Source organism: Ailuropoda melanoleuca, chromosome 5 (genome assembly GCF_002007445.2).
Source record: "Ailuropoda melanoleuca isolate Jingjing chromosome 5, ASM200744v2, whole genome shotgun sequence".
In the NCBI taxonomy this organism is placed as follows: domain Eukaryota; kingdom Metazoa; phylum Chordata; class Mammalia; order Carnivora; family Ursidae; genus Ailuropoda; species Ailuropoda melanoleuca.
Genome location: NC_048222.1, coordinates 19017846 through 19031744, shown reverse-complemented (window position 1 = coordinate 19031744; position 13899 = coordinate 19017846). Strand labels below are relative to the sequence as shown.

At 45.4% G+C, this 13899-nt stretch overlaps 1 protein-coding gene across 5 annotated transcripts in view; it reads left to right on the top strand.

Annotated features, from left to right (window-relative positions):
- The window catches only part of RREB1 (ras responsive element binding protein 1), a 126096-nt gene that overhangs the window by 60830 nt on the left and 51367 nt on the right, over window positions 1-13899 (top strand). For 4 of the 5 annotated variants that reach the window (XM_034660364.1, XM_019795019.2, XM_011219492.3 and 1 more), the window contains exons 3-6: window positions 1047-1172; window positions 1797-2009; window positions 7173-7262; window positions 8525-8688. In XM_034660364.1, coding sequence (XP_034516255.1) covers window positions 1839-2009; window positions 7173-7262; window positions 8525-8688 — 425 coding nt within the window. In that variant the 5' untranslated portion in view covers window positions 1047-1172; window positions 1797-1838. The remainder of the gene's footprint in view (window positions 1-1046; window positions 1173-1796; window positions 2010-7172; window positions 7263-8524; window positions 8689-13899) is intronic. The other variant, XM_034660365.1, reaches the window with a different exon arrangement.

Genomic DNA, 13899 nt, shown 5'->3' with positions numbered 1-13899 from the left:
TATCTTCAGTTGGCATGTTTCTGCAGCTAGTCCTTTTACTTACATTTGGAAACCTGTTACAACCCTATCTTCAAGATGTCTGTCCACAAGGAGGGGACATTTTGTCTCTTGACTAGAAAAGTACTGTTCCTGTCTCTGGCTCTCTCGTAAGATTTTAGCTGGAGACTTCTCAGCTGATGGCAACATCACTTAATGAAGTTCTGTCCCAGGCTCTTCCTGCTCTGCTGCTGGACACATTTGTAGCTGCTCGGGGTGTTACCATTTGTCATATCCTAGGTCACATCCCCTGAAGTTGGAGGAGGAAACCACAAGAAATCATGTTGTTTCTGGTGGTGTTTCTAAGCCTTCACTTGGCCGCTGAGATAAGGAGCTTGATCTTTGACTACAAGTCCAGCTGAGGCACGCTGTGGGATACTAGGATGTGTGGCTTACTGGCAGGGCTCTGGCTCTAGAATACCTTCCCAGATAAAATGAGGGAAGTAGTTTACCTGCAGACTTACTTCTGGCCATTATCTATAGCCACGGTCAGGTACGGAACTAGAAAGGGCTGAATGGCCATGAACCCTGGTGTTCCATTTAGTCATTCTGTTCATATTACTGGGTGTCTTTTTGGTCTGACCTTATACCTTCTAGACCATGAAACTTTCGTGAGTTCCTTTCCTGCCTCATCTTCAGTCCGTTTTGGCTAGAGGTGGGAAGGGGGGGGTCAGGTAGGAGTCTGAATGTTTGTGTGAGGGGGAGACTGGGGTGTAAGAGTACAAAGGGAAATTCAGTGTGGGTGTAAACGGGATCCTCAGAAAGTAAGATACCACAAAATCGTTTTGGCTGTTGGGAGGGTGACAGCACTGTAGGGAACATCAGTTAAAGGTTGAAAAAACAACCACAGAATGTGGTTTTGGAAGAAAAAGATGACTTAAAATCGCCTCCCTTTCGTGTATTCTCATGAATAGAGTGGCCTGAGATTACGACAAATACGTGGTTTCGGTTTTTTCTTCCCTGAGTGAAAAGGCATTCACTGAATCTTTTTGCCTTTGCTTCCCTTCCAGTGTCCACAAGTGATACAAGAGAAGAAAAAAACAAGAAGCGAACGCAGACTCCTTTCCTACTCCACGTGGATGATAGCTATAGCAGGGGAAAGTCTCATAGTGTGTCAGTTGGGGCAGAAAATGGAGGTAATCGGCAGTGGGGGCTGGGTTGTTCTTCTGTCCACTTTCTGGGGTATAGGTACATTCCCTACTTGTATATTTTAAGAAAGTCTTTTTTTTTTTTACGTTGATTTGAAATTTGGTTTTAATTCTGATAGGATTGGCTTTTCAGTTGTCTTACACAGTTCGGGCTCCCCTGTAAAATCACTGTGTTGCAGCAGTGGAGTGAAGTAAGGCCTGACGATCCTCGGGTCATTAGCTGTTCAGTCTAGAACATTCACATAGTAGTGGATAAGTTCGGGTTATGAGGAGGGGGCTGGCCCAACGTCCGCTCCCTGGCCTTTCCTGATTGTTGGCTTAGCCTTTCCCGCTCTGCCTAGTGAGAGATTAGGAAAAGCCAAGAGACCTGCATCTGGTGGTTTTGGGGGTTGTGTCGGTGTATACACTCAGAAAGAAAGCGAGGTTGTCAGTCTCTGGCATGACATCGCCTCATTCTCATGAAAGCTTCAGTCATTTTGGGCAGCTTGAACCAGAGGAGGGTTTTAGGTGTTTTGGCCTGATTTACGGTTATGGTAGCCGTGGCCAGCGCTCCCTGGCTCTGACAGATGCTAAACTTCGCAGTGACCAACAGCAGCGATTTCCGATTTTCAGTTCTATGGCAGAGGCTTCTTAGAAGCTTAAACCCTTGACCCAATGACGTCAAGTTCGCCCATTGGCTTGGAAGGTTCAGACTTGTCTTCCGTCAACACCATGATGTCAGCGGTAATGAGTGTAGGGAAGGTCGCCGAGAATGGCGGGAGCCCCCAGAGCACCAAGTCCCCCACGAAGCCTCCGGGACCAAATCGGATTGGCAGAAGGAACCAGGTAAGCTTTTGTGCGCTAGCTGGTGACGTCTGGTGGCTTCAGTCTATGAGAGCGTTGGGAGAAGGATGTTCACTTGAGCCCCAGCTTCCTAAGCCAAAACCTTGGACGTGTTCAGAACTAAACACATACCGAGAGGCTTCGAGACTGAACTTTTCAGGGCTTATGTCAGTTTCCTTTCATGGAGAAAAATTTGCTCTGCTCTGGTGTCAATATTGGTGGAAGCATCCTTATTCTCTGCCCTGTAATTTGATTCGATTGCAAGCTTTCTTCATGTGATGGCAAAGGCAAAGAACTTGACTTACTCCTCTACTGTGATGTGGTTCGTTTCTTTACGCAGCTGGTTAATTGGGTTTTCGAAGCCGTCTCCTTGATTTTTTTTTTTCCTTTAACTCTCTTCAGATTAGGTAGCAAATAAGTACTGGTTTTGCTGGATCCCCCATTCAGCTTTCCATCCTCAGCAAAGCACAGAATTTGGCTCCAGAGAATTCCACTTCAGATGTGATTTAGTCCTTTTCAATTTTTAGTGGCCTTTGGAGCAGGAGGAGTGGGAAGGAGGAAGTGGGTGGGCCAGGATTGGAAGGACTAATTAATGTGTTAACAAAAGTCCATGTCTCCTCCACTGGGAGGTAAGATGGATCTTTTAATTGACGTACCCATGGGGCACTTGAAAAGTTGTTGCTCTCCTGTTAGCAACACATTCAGGGAAACTCAAGGAGTGAGGCAGAAGGTGAGTAGTTCTCATTTCTTCTCTGAATCCATGTAATCCCAACTGGTGACTCCACATTGAGTTTTTGGTTGAACTTTCTTAATGGGCTTATTTATACCAAATCCTCGGGGGAAGAGGCAGGCTTCTGAGTTAGTCTCCATTACCAGGGATGGACTAGAAAGTAAACCTGTTGGGCTTTTGTGAATTCATCTTCTATTTTGTTGTTAATACTCCAGTGACTGTCCTTAGAATTGTCTGAGCACCATCTATGATGGTTTTCTGTAAATTCTTAGAACATTAACCAATGTTCCTGTCCTCCAGGAAAAGTCATACCAGCCTAAAGCTTCTCCGGCAGCATAGGAGACGGGTCTGTTTGCTCACGTCTTCCTCGCAGCTGAAGACTTGGCAGGGTTCAGCGGTGATGTGGGGTCGGAGCATTGATACCTTTTTCTCTCTTTTTTCCCTTGTCTCTGCCTGCCTCTCTTCCTATGGGTACCTGAGAAAATACTCAGCCTGTATGACTGTGGCCTGAGTCAAGAAGGAGCGCTAGCTCTGGGAAGAAAAGGTTTATTGCCACTCTCACGTGACTGTCCGTCCATCCATCTATCCATCCATCTTTCCATCCACCCACCCATTTCACAATATATACTTCCGGCCAGGTCCTGCCCCAGGTGCCAGGCATTTCGGGATGAGCAAGATACGTAAGGTCACTGTCTCTTCATCCTTCTGTGTTCGACCAAGAGAAAGTGGCACGGGTGGTGACGAGGCCAGCATTTCCCTGGCACAGGTTGTGTTGACCCAAGTCCCATCTGGGGTCCCTTCCCGGCAGTTCAGAGACTGTGGGGAGAACCATAGAGCATGACCAGTAGCACCTACACCCCTGCATGGTAAGTGGAGGGGACTCCACGGGCAAATGGTACAAGTGTACCTGAGCCTTTCTCATCTACTTCCCACGTCCTCCAGGGCTCTTCGGGGCGCTGGCTTTGTGTTTGAGAGGGAGGTCTGGGCCCCAGGGACTGTGGAAAGGCAGCACCTTAAACACACCAGAGCACAGTTGGGGAGAGGGAGTGCATCACCCCTACCTGGGAGCGGACAGGGCAGGCTGAGAGCAGGAGCCTGGAGAGAGAAGTCGCGTCAGTGCTAGGACCGAGTTCCAGGACAGATTAGCCGCAGCCGGACGCCAGCAGGGGTGCCAGATTGTTTCATTATGGAATGGTTAGTTATCACATTAGCTGCTAATTTTATCTGTCAGCTCAGGAAGTCTGCTCCTTCCACCAGCTCAGCCGCAAGACCTGGGTTCACAGTTCTCCGGCACGGCTGTTCTCTTTTCTCTTAGGTCGGTTTGCAAAAATTAAATCTGTGTCCAGAGACGTGTTTCTCCCAGGCTGTTGTGGATTCCGTAGACCTGCGTTAGGGTCTGCAGTGTGCCACTGCCAAGCCTCAGAGAAGGCTTGGGTTCCGGTTCGTGATGAACCCTGGACTCAGTGCCAGACAGTCCCAGGAGCTACTCAGTATGTTTAGTGTCTGCCTCAAAGGGAATGCAAGATGGTTGGTTTTGGTTTTTGTTGTTGTTTTTTTTAAGATTTTATTTATTTATTTGACATAGACAGCACAAGGTGGGGGAGGAGCGGCAGGGAGAGGGAGAAGCAGACTCCCCGCTGAGCAGGAAGCCTGAGGTGGGACTCTATCCTAGGACCCTGAGATCATGACCTGAGCCGAAGGCAGACGCTTAACCAACTGAGCCACCCAGGCGTCCCGCAAGATGGTTTTTTAAAAAATGTGTTGCTTCAGGAGGCTGGCCACACGGATGCCTGGCTTTTTAACATTTCTTGACATCTTACCAATGAATCTTCCTTTAAAAAAATTTTTTTAATATATATTATTGTTTTGGGTTTTTTTAAAGATTTTTTTAAATTTATTTATTCGACAGAGATAGAGACAGCCAGCGAGAGAGGGAACACAAGCAGGAGAGTGGGAGAGGAAGAAGCAGGCTCAGCGGAAGAGCCTGATGTGGGGCTCGATCCCATAACGCTGGGATCACGCCCTGAGCCGAAGGCAGACGCTTAACCGCTGTGCCACCCAGGCGCCCCTAATATATATTATTGTTAATCTAATAATTGAACAAAAATACCCCAGAGACTGAGTTTTGGCCCAGCTACGAGACCTCCCTCGTTACTATAACAGACACTCTCATTTTGTTGCGACTGCTGTTTCTGGTGTTTCTGTTCGGTGGTTCTTGGCCAGCTCCATTCTGACGGGAGTCGATGGGCCGAGGAGGAGAGACTTCACGCACATCACGTCCCTGGGAGGACGGAAGGGCATGGGTAACTGGATGAGACGTGGTGGCACTCTTTCACTGTCTCTGGGTTAATCAACTTCTTAGACTTCACGTCTGTCATTTTTTAGAATTTGAGACCGAAAAAACGTGTAGCATGCCTAATCCTCGGACCCCACGTCAGAGGTTAGACAAGCATTTGTACCGCTTAAAATGAGGCCTGTTAGACTTCGCAGGGAAGACGGAACCGCCCTGCACAACACCATCCTAGACATCCTCATGCATCCACTCCACCCCGTCTGCTGTGTGGTGCCGTTTGTTTTTATAGTCTTCAGGGTGACTTGTATTTTCATGTCTCACGAGCCAGCCACAGGAGGTTTCTTCTCTTGGGGTTAATCCTTTTTTTGTTCAGACTTCCATAGCATGGAGGCTTACGGCATGGGCTGGGGAGCAGCTGGCCTGAGTGTGACTCCTGGGTCTGCTACTGCATGATTCTCTGCTTTGGGACAAGTTCCTTGCCTCTCTGTACCTGTTTCCTCATACAGAAAATGGGATCTATAATAGTGGTTGTGAAAAAACTGACATTTCCATGAGTAGAGTTGAGCATATAGTGTTCAAGGATGGTTATTATTGACAAAGAACAAAAACTCATTCAAATGAGTACAAGTAAAAAGACGTCTGTTGAAGGAAGCCTAAGGATCCAGCCTTAGAGATGGTGCCATCCCCTCTCCGGCTCCATGGTCTCGCACTTCCATGAGTACTGGTGTCCTCCCCAGCTTCAGTCTCGTGGCTTGGGCTTACCACAGCCCAGGCCTGGGGCCACAGGAACTTACTTTCTTTTTTAAAACATTTTTTTATTCATTTGGGGGAGAGAGCGCACACAAGCGGCGGGGTGGGGGCAGAGGGAGAAGCAGGCCCCTACTGAGCAGGGAGCCTGATGTGGGGCTCCATCCCAGGACCCTGAGATCATGCCCTGGGCCGAAGGCAGATGCTTAACCGACTGATGGCAGATGCTTAACCCTGCATGAACCTCCTGTTCAGGTGTTGATGATCACCTGAGGGGGTAACTTAGTCACCCCCAAACCTGGGTATGTATGAGCAACTCCTGGGGAGCTTACGAAACAAGCAGATTTTTGGGGTACAACCTCCCACCCCCAATTTGCTTCAGCATGTCATAAATCTAGTTGAGAAATCTAGTTCAGAAAAGCTGCAGTGGGAACCCCCCCGATCTCAGTCTCCAAGCATCGCCATTTCAGATTCCTGGGACAGGTGTCCAAGTCTTGCTCCCGTTGGTTTTGGGGATGAGGACGCACAGACTGTGGTGCTTAGGGACTGTGTGGGTGGGAAGGCACATCCGGGGCAACTCCATGAGTTACCTGTAAAAAGGAGCCAAAGCATATGGCCAGTGAAGGAGCGCGTCCTTTTCCTTAAAGAGGTAAAAATCTGTTGTTTGAGGGAAGCCTGTCCCATGTGTTTTGAGGGAACATAAGCCACCTTGCCAAGTCGTGAGCTGGTTCTTTTGTCACCTCTGTGGAAGTCTTCGTATTGGGTTGTCATTCCCTGTCACAGTGCGGGAAAGGCGGCATTCTTACTCCTTACGAGCGGTGTCAGGCAGGTGCAGGCAGCAAGTAAGAGGGTCGAGTTGATGCCTGTTAGGCACGCAGCTGGGCGCTGAAGGCTTGCACTGTTGGGCGGATGGCGTCTTGTTAGGAAGACTGTGCTTGGGACCCTCAAGACCAGGTAGAAAATGGTGACTGGAGCTGCCTGGATGGGGCTTGAGGAGACCTGTATTCCATGTCTAGCTCTGCTGTGACTTACTTGATCCTTGATTTTTTTTTTTTTGTCCTCACTGATGATTAATTAAATGGTGTTTGATAAAAACACTAATATTTATTGAGTACTTAGGGTGTACAAGGTACTATGCCAGGGCTCTGTGTGTGTTGATTTAATCCTCATCACGGTGCAATGTGGTAGATGCTATTATTTTTCCCATTTGACCCCTGAGGAAACAGGGCAGACAGGCCTGTGACTTACCCAGGCTCCTACCCAGACAGGCTCTGGAGCCCGTGCTCTCAGCTGATTCATTGTTCTGGCTCTTGAGACACAGGTGCTGACATCAGAAACAAGAGGCCGTGGCTTACTGTGCGTTGAACTTGATTTTCCTTGTATTATGTCTTTTCAGGAAACAAAAGAGGAGAAGTCTTCCTATAACTGCCCCCTGTGTGAAAAGATTTGCAGTACACAGCATCAGCTGACCATGCACATTCGTCAGGTTTGCTGCCGATTTTCTATTCTGTTTGAAGTCATTCTTCATTAAGAGAGGACAGTTTGATCTCCGCAGATGAATTGTGTCTGTGCTCCATTTAGATGTAATATTTGAACAGTCTTCAGGGGCGGTTGTGAAATAAGTCTTGTGTGTCCACATTACTCTGACCAAAATCCCAGGTCAGCGCAGAATACCTTTTCAGGCTTTGGCAAACATCTCGCTAACTGACCACATGCAACAGAAGACCTTTCATCATACGCAGCTTGTCAGTTTGAACCAGGTCTCTTCACAGTACAGTGAGATTGTAGATGGAGCCCCTATCCTGTCCTTTATATTGCTATAAACTTACCTTGTGCATCAGGGAATTTGTTTGGGATTTCTTTTGGCTTCTATATTAGGACATTTATCCTTCTTCCATGCCTGCTGTGGTAGATTGTAGATTCATGATGAAGTATGGATGAATCTAGAACAATGAAGGATTGACAGCATATATATATATTTGGCGTGGGAATGGATAATTTTTTCATTTTGTTTTCATCATGTTAAGTGCCCTCCTTAGTCCCCATCCTCTATTTCCCCATCCCCCACCTACTTCCCCCTGATAACCATCAGTTTGTTCTCTAGAGTTAAGAGTCTATTTCTTGGTTTGTCTCTCTGTCTCTTTTTCTGTTGCCTTTGCTCATTTGTTTTGTTTCTTAAATTCCGCATATAAGTGAGGAGGATTGACGACATTAAGATCATAACTTGATACTGAGTAATACCATCATTTAGTAACTTGGGTTTGGATAGAAATGTTCCTTCTTAACATCTTCCAGAGGCCAGAACTCCAAACCGTGCAGGTTTCAGTTCTCTTTCTCGGACAGCAGGACTGAGTCAGCGAACTGGAAGAAGGGACATGGCCTTAATGTGAAGACCATATTTCACGGTAGCTTCGTAGTCCAGGGGCCTTCTGTTCATGTTAACATATGTGCTGTTAGTCTCTTTGGGTCTCCAAGAAAGACCTGCAAAGGCTCCACTTCTCTCTCAGCCTTGCAGACAAGTATTTCAAAACTGGAACACGAAAGTGGAAGAAATAGTTATTTGCCTGTGTTCCTGACAGATTTTGACATTTGGGAAGATACTTAAAACAAAACCAAAAACTATCAGAGAAGCTGTATTGGGTGTTTTTTTGTTTTGGGTTTTTGTATAAAGTTCTGACTTTGCATTTCATAATAGCCAAGTTTTGACCCATCCTCCTAAGTGACCACTGTGACGATCGCTTTCCACAGCATAACACGGACACTGGAGGGGCAGACCATTCGTGCAGCATCTGTGGGAAGTCGCTGAGCTCGGCCAGCTCCCTGGACCGCCACATGCTTGTGCACTCTGGCGAGAGGCCGTACAAATGTACCGTGTGCGGCCAGTCGTTTACCACCAATGGGAACATGCACAGGTGGGTGAGGGCGGCCTTTGCCTGGTAGCTGCCATCTGGAAGGGGAAAGAAAGCACGGTGGCCTCGGAGCCATTGGGGGACCTGCCTGAAGGCCTGAGAGCTCTTGGGATCTGTGCGCTGTATGGAGAAGTCGGAGATGGTATTGGTGCCTTCTGCCTACTCTCTCCCGTGTATTGTATGTGTCTAGCCGTTGGAAACAGAAGTACGTGGGTGAGGTCTTTGGCCTTTGGGGATCTTCAGAATGAAACACAGAGTCCTTCCCCTCTGCCAGTTAGAGTTCTTTGTTTGGGTGCCGGAGGTGGGCAGCTTATCAGATACAGAGGAAGCCTTCAGGAGTAGCATCGTAACCCTTGCCTCTGAAAAACTGTTTGCATATGCCTACCAGATTCCCTGCAGCCCTTCTCCTTGCTAGAAGTTTCTGGGGCCTTTGAATAAATAGTTAGGTGGCCTGGTCTTAGAACTTCAGGATAAGATAGGATAAAATGAAGAAAAAGAAGATCTGATAAATGGCAGGAATTTACTTCCTGAGGGAAAAAGGAGCTCACTCAAAAGTGGGAGAGAACTCAGTGGTGGGCATATTAAAATTCTGTGGGACAAGCAAATAGAAAATACACTTTATAGAAAAACTACATAGGTTTTGAGGGGTTAGCACAAAAAGACTTTTTTTTTTTTTTAATGCTCATTTTATCTTTTCCATAAACATTTTAGGAACAGTGGGACTCTAGGAAAGACTTTTAAAGGGACTCAAAAAATTTCACCTTCTTGGAAAATCAGACTATTTTTGTTTTTCTATACTCCCTTCTAGGCGTTATGCTGCTTTCTTTTTAAAAATTGACTTTTTTTTTAACATATTTGTTTCAAAAGAATGCTTTATATTGTTACTGTGAAATTGCTGCTTTACTACCTAGCAACAGTAAAATGGGGTGGGCCAGTTTATTCCACCTAAAACCGTGTTGTGGACCGCTGAGGGTATAGGTGGGACACACTGGAATAGTGGCAAATCTCGGGCTCTTGGTATTAGGCACCTGATGTCAAATCTCAGCTCTGCCACTTGTAAGTTTTCCGTTCTTGAGCAAGTTACTTAACCTTTGTGCCTCATTTTCCTCCTCACTGGAACGAGATTTTTAAATAGTATCCACTTCATTGGAGAGGGATGAGGGTTAGGGGATAATGAGCTTTGCACACAGTCGAGGCCCATGGTAAGCACTCAGTAAATGTTATCTATCATTACTGTTTGCGTTTCTAAGTAATGCCGCAATCGTCTAACTCCTGGAAGTGTAAGGTACAGGGCGACTTTATGAAAGGTATCAATATGCTCGAGATTTTTTACAAAGTATTTTACTTTTTTTTTTTTTTTTTTTTTTTTTTTTTTGCATGTACATTTCAGTCCTCTTTGCCCCTCACCCCCTCCTAGGAGTGTTAAGGTCACGAAGAAGGAAGTGAGTAAATGCCATCACCATGGTTTAATATCCTATTTTACACTCTAGCTTTTTGCTTTTTTACCAGCATGATCAGCCCGGTAGTATCATTTTACCTTCTGTTTGCCATTTTATTTTGTTTTGCCTGGTCCTTCTCTCTGTGCACCACCCCCCCTCCAAAAAGTCCTCCGTCCCTTACATATTTGCACTCTCAAAATCCGGTCCTGGAGGCATGGCCTGTTCCCTTTTTGGGTGGTTTCCCTGCTTTTTCTTCCTGAGACCCATCTGCATGGATCTCCCCATGGGCCAGCTCTAACTCTGGAGAGGGCAGTGGGGCACGTTAGTGAGATGTGCCCTCCTTGGGGCCGCTTTGGCCCTGAGCACTCCCTGCTTATGATCTTCCATGAGATATCTCTGGTCTTGGACCCAGTCACTCCTGATTGGGAACATTTCCATTTTGGGAGAGCATCTGTGATTGAATAGGACACGTGTCCAGCACGTCCGTAAAGGGCATAGTTACTCCTTCTATGCTGACGTAGCAGACAGTGCAGCTTACAAACAACCATAGCTGAAGTCATTGTGTCTTGTGCATCAGGCACTGGGCTCAAGGCTTTGCTTTTTCTTTTTCTTTTTTTTTTCTTTTGCACCTTTATGCCATAGATTTCACCCATTTGAAGTGTCCAGTTCAGTCGGTTTTAATATATGCACAGAGTTCTGCAGCTATCACGACAATCAGTGTTAGGTCATTTTCATCACCCCAGAAAGAAATCCTGTACCCATCAAGCAGTCCCTTCTCATTACTCCCCACCTTCCAGGCCTAGGAAAACACTAATCTACTTCCTGTCTCTGGATTTGCCTGTTCTCCTGTGTGGTCTTCTGTGACTTTTGTTTCTTTGTTTCCCATTATGTTTTTATTTATTTATTTTTTAAAGATTTTATTTATTTATTCGACAGAGATAGAGACAGCCAGCGAGAGAGGGAACACAAGCAGGGGGAGTGGGAGAGGAAGGAGCAGGCTCATAGCAGAAGAGCCCGATGTGGGGCTCGATCCCAGAACGCCGGGATCATGCCCTTGAGCCGAAGGCAGACGCCTAACCGCTGTGCCACCCAGACGCCCCCCCCATTATGTTTTTAAAACGCATCTGTGTTGTAGCACGTCTGCACCCCATTCTTTTTTACTGTCAAATAATAGTCCGTTGTATGGATCTACCATATTTTATGTATCACTTTCATCAGTTGGTGGACATTTGAGTCCTTTCCACTCTTTGGCCATTACTCATCGTACTCCTGTGAATGTTCTGGCCCATCTTTTTGTGTGGACACGTGTTTTCATTTCTGTTGGGCAGATACTTCAGAGTGGAATGGCTGGGTCATGTGGTTACTCCATGTTTAACATTCTGAGGACCTGCCAGACTGTTCTCCAGAGCGGCTGCATCATCTTACATCCCTACCAGCCGCGTAGGTGGGTTCCAGTGTTTCCACATCCTTGCCAACACCTGCTCCCGCCTGTCTTTTTCATGACAGTCATCCTGTGAGGTGTGAAGTGGAATCCCATGAGTTTTATCATTGTAGTTCTTACATGTAAGTCTGGGATCCATTTTGAGTTAATATTTGGGTATCGTGTAAGGAAGGGGTCCAGCTTCAGTCTTTGGCACTTTGTTGAAAAGACTTTTCTTTCCCCCGTTGAATTGTTAGGCCACTCTTGTCAAAGTTCAGTTGGCCATAAATGCAAGGATTGATTTCTCTACTAGTTCTGTTCCATTGAACTGTAAGTTCATCCTCAGGCTTCGCGTCATATTGAGTTCCTACAACTCTTTAGCCAAGTTTTGAAACTGGGAGGTGTGAATCCTCCTACTGAGGTCTTTTTCAAGATTGTTTTGGCCACTCTGAGTTGCTTGCATTTCCATATGAATTTTAGGATCAGCTTGTCAATTTCTTCAAAAAAGGCAGCTGGTATAATTATAGGGATTATAAAGTGCATAGATCAATTTGGGGGTGTAGCCACCTTACCAGTATTAAATCTTTGAACGTGGGATATTGTCCATTTATGTCCATTACGTCTTAATGGATTTCTTTCAACCAGGCTTTTAAATGGTTTTCAAAGTGTAAGTTAGTTAGTTAGTTAGTTAGTTAGTTAGTTTGTTTTTTGGCAGAAGGCTTTTTAAAGATTTATTTATTTGAGAGAGAGAAAGTGGAGCCAGGGGTAGGGGCAGAGGGAGAAGGAGAGAGAATCTCAAGCAGACTCGATGCTGAGCATCGACATGGAGGGCTCCATCTTACAACCCGAGATCATGACCTGAGCCGAAATCAAGAGTTGGACACTCACCCAACTGAGCCACTCAGGCACCTCAAGTTTTGTATTTATTTTGTTAATTTATTCCGAAGTGTATTATTCTTTGGGGCAGTATTGGAAGTGGAATTTTTTTTGATTGTTCATTGCTGGTGTATAGAAATACAGCTTATATTTTGCACTGACCTTGTTTCCTGTAGCCTTACTGACCTGTTCATTCATTCTAACAGTTATTTCGTGTATTCCTTAGATTTTCTATATATGCAGTCTTGTCATCTGCAAATAGAGACAGTTGTGCTTCTTCCTTTGAAACTAATCTGGATGCTATTTTTTTTTCCTGCCTGTGAGCCCTGGCCAGCCCCTCCAGCATAGTGTTAAATAGAAACGAAGAGAACAGACACCGTGGTCTTATTTCTAATGTTAGGTAGAAAGCATTCCATCTTTCCTCATTAAGTGTGATGCTAGTTACGGGTTTTTCATGAATGTCCTTTATCAGTTTGAGGAAGTTCTTTTTAGTCCCCATCTGCTGAGTGTTTTCATTGGGGAAGGGGGTCAGATTGTGTCCAATGCTTTTTTTGGCATTTATCTAGATGGTCTGGTGGTTTTATCCTGTCCTCTGTTCTGTTTTGGATATTAAACCAACCTCATTCCTGGGATGAATCCCACTTGGTCACATTGTATAATCACTTTCATATGTTCATGGACATGGTTTGCTAGTATTTCATTAAAGAGTTTCCTATATTCATAAGAGATACTGGTCTGTAGGTTTCTTCTGAGTCCCTGTCCGGTTTTCATGCCTGGGTAATTCTGCTAGCCTCATAGAGTGAGTTGGGAAGTATCCCGTCCACCTCCGTGTTTTGGAAGAGTTTGTTGGTGTTAACTCTTGATGTATTTGTTAGAATGCACCAACAAAACCACCTGGACTTTTCCTTCTGAGACGTTTTCAAATTACTAATTCAGGCTCTTGTGATAGGTCTGTTCACATTCCTGTTTCTTCTTGAGCTCGTTTCAGTTATTTTTATCTGTTCTAGGAATTTGGCCATTTTATGTAAATTATCTAATTGGTTGGCCTACAGGTTGCTCACAGTTTCCCCTTCTACAGGGTGACTAGTAACGTCCCCTCTTTCATTCCTGACATTAATCATTCGAGTGTTTTGTTTTTTTTTCCTTAGGCAGTCTAGCTAAACATTTGTCAATTTTACTGATATTTTCAAAGAAACAGTTTTTCGTTTTGTAGGTTTTCCTCTGTTGGCTTTTCTGCTATTTCATTACTTTCCCACTCTGTACATTATTATTTCCCTCCTTCTGCTTGCTTTAGGGTTAGCTTACTGTTCTTTTTCCAGTGTTTTAAGGCAGAAGGTGAGGATATTGATTTGAGAACTTCTTCTGTGCCATAGGCGTTCACAGCTATAAATATCTTTTCAGCATTTGCTTTAGTAGCATCCCATAAATTTTTGTATGTTGTGTTTCCTTGTTCATTCATCTCAAAGTATTTTCTTATTT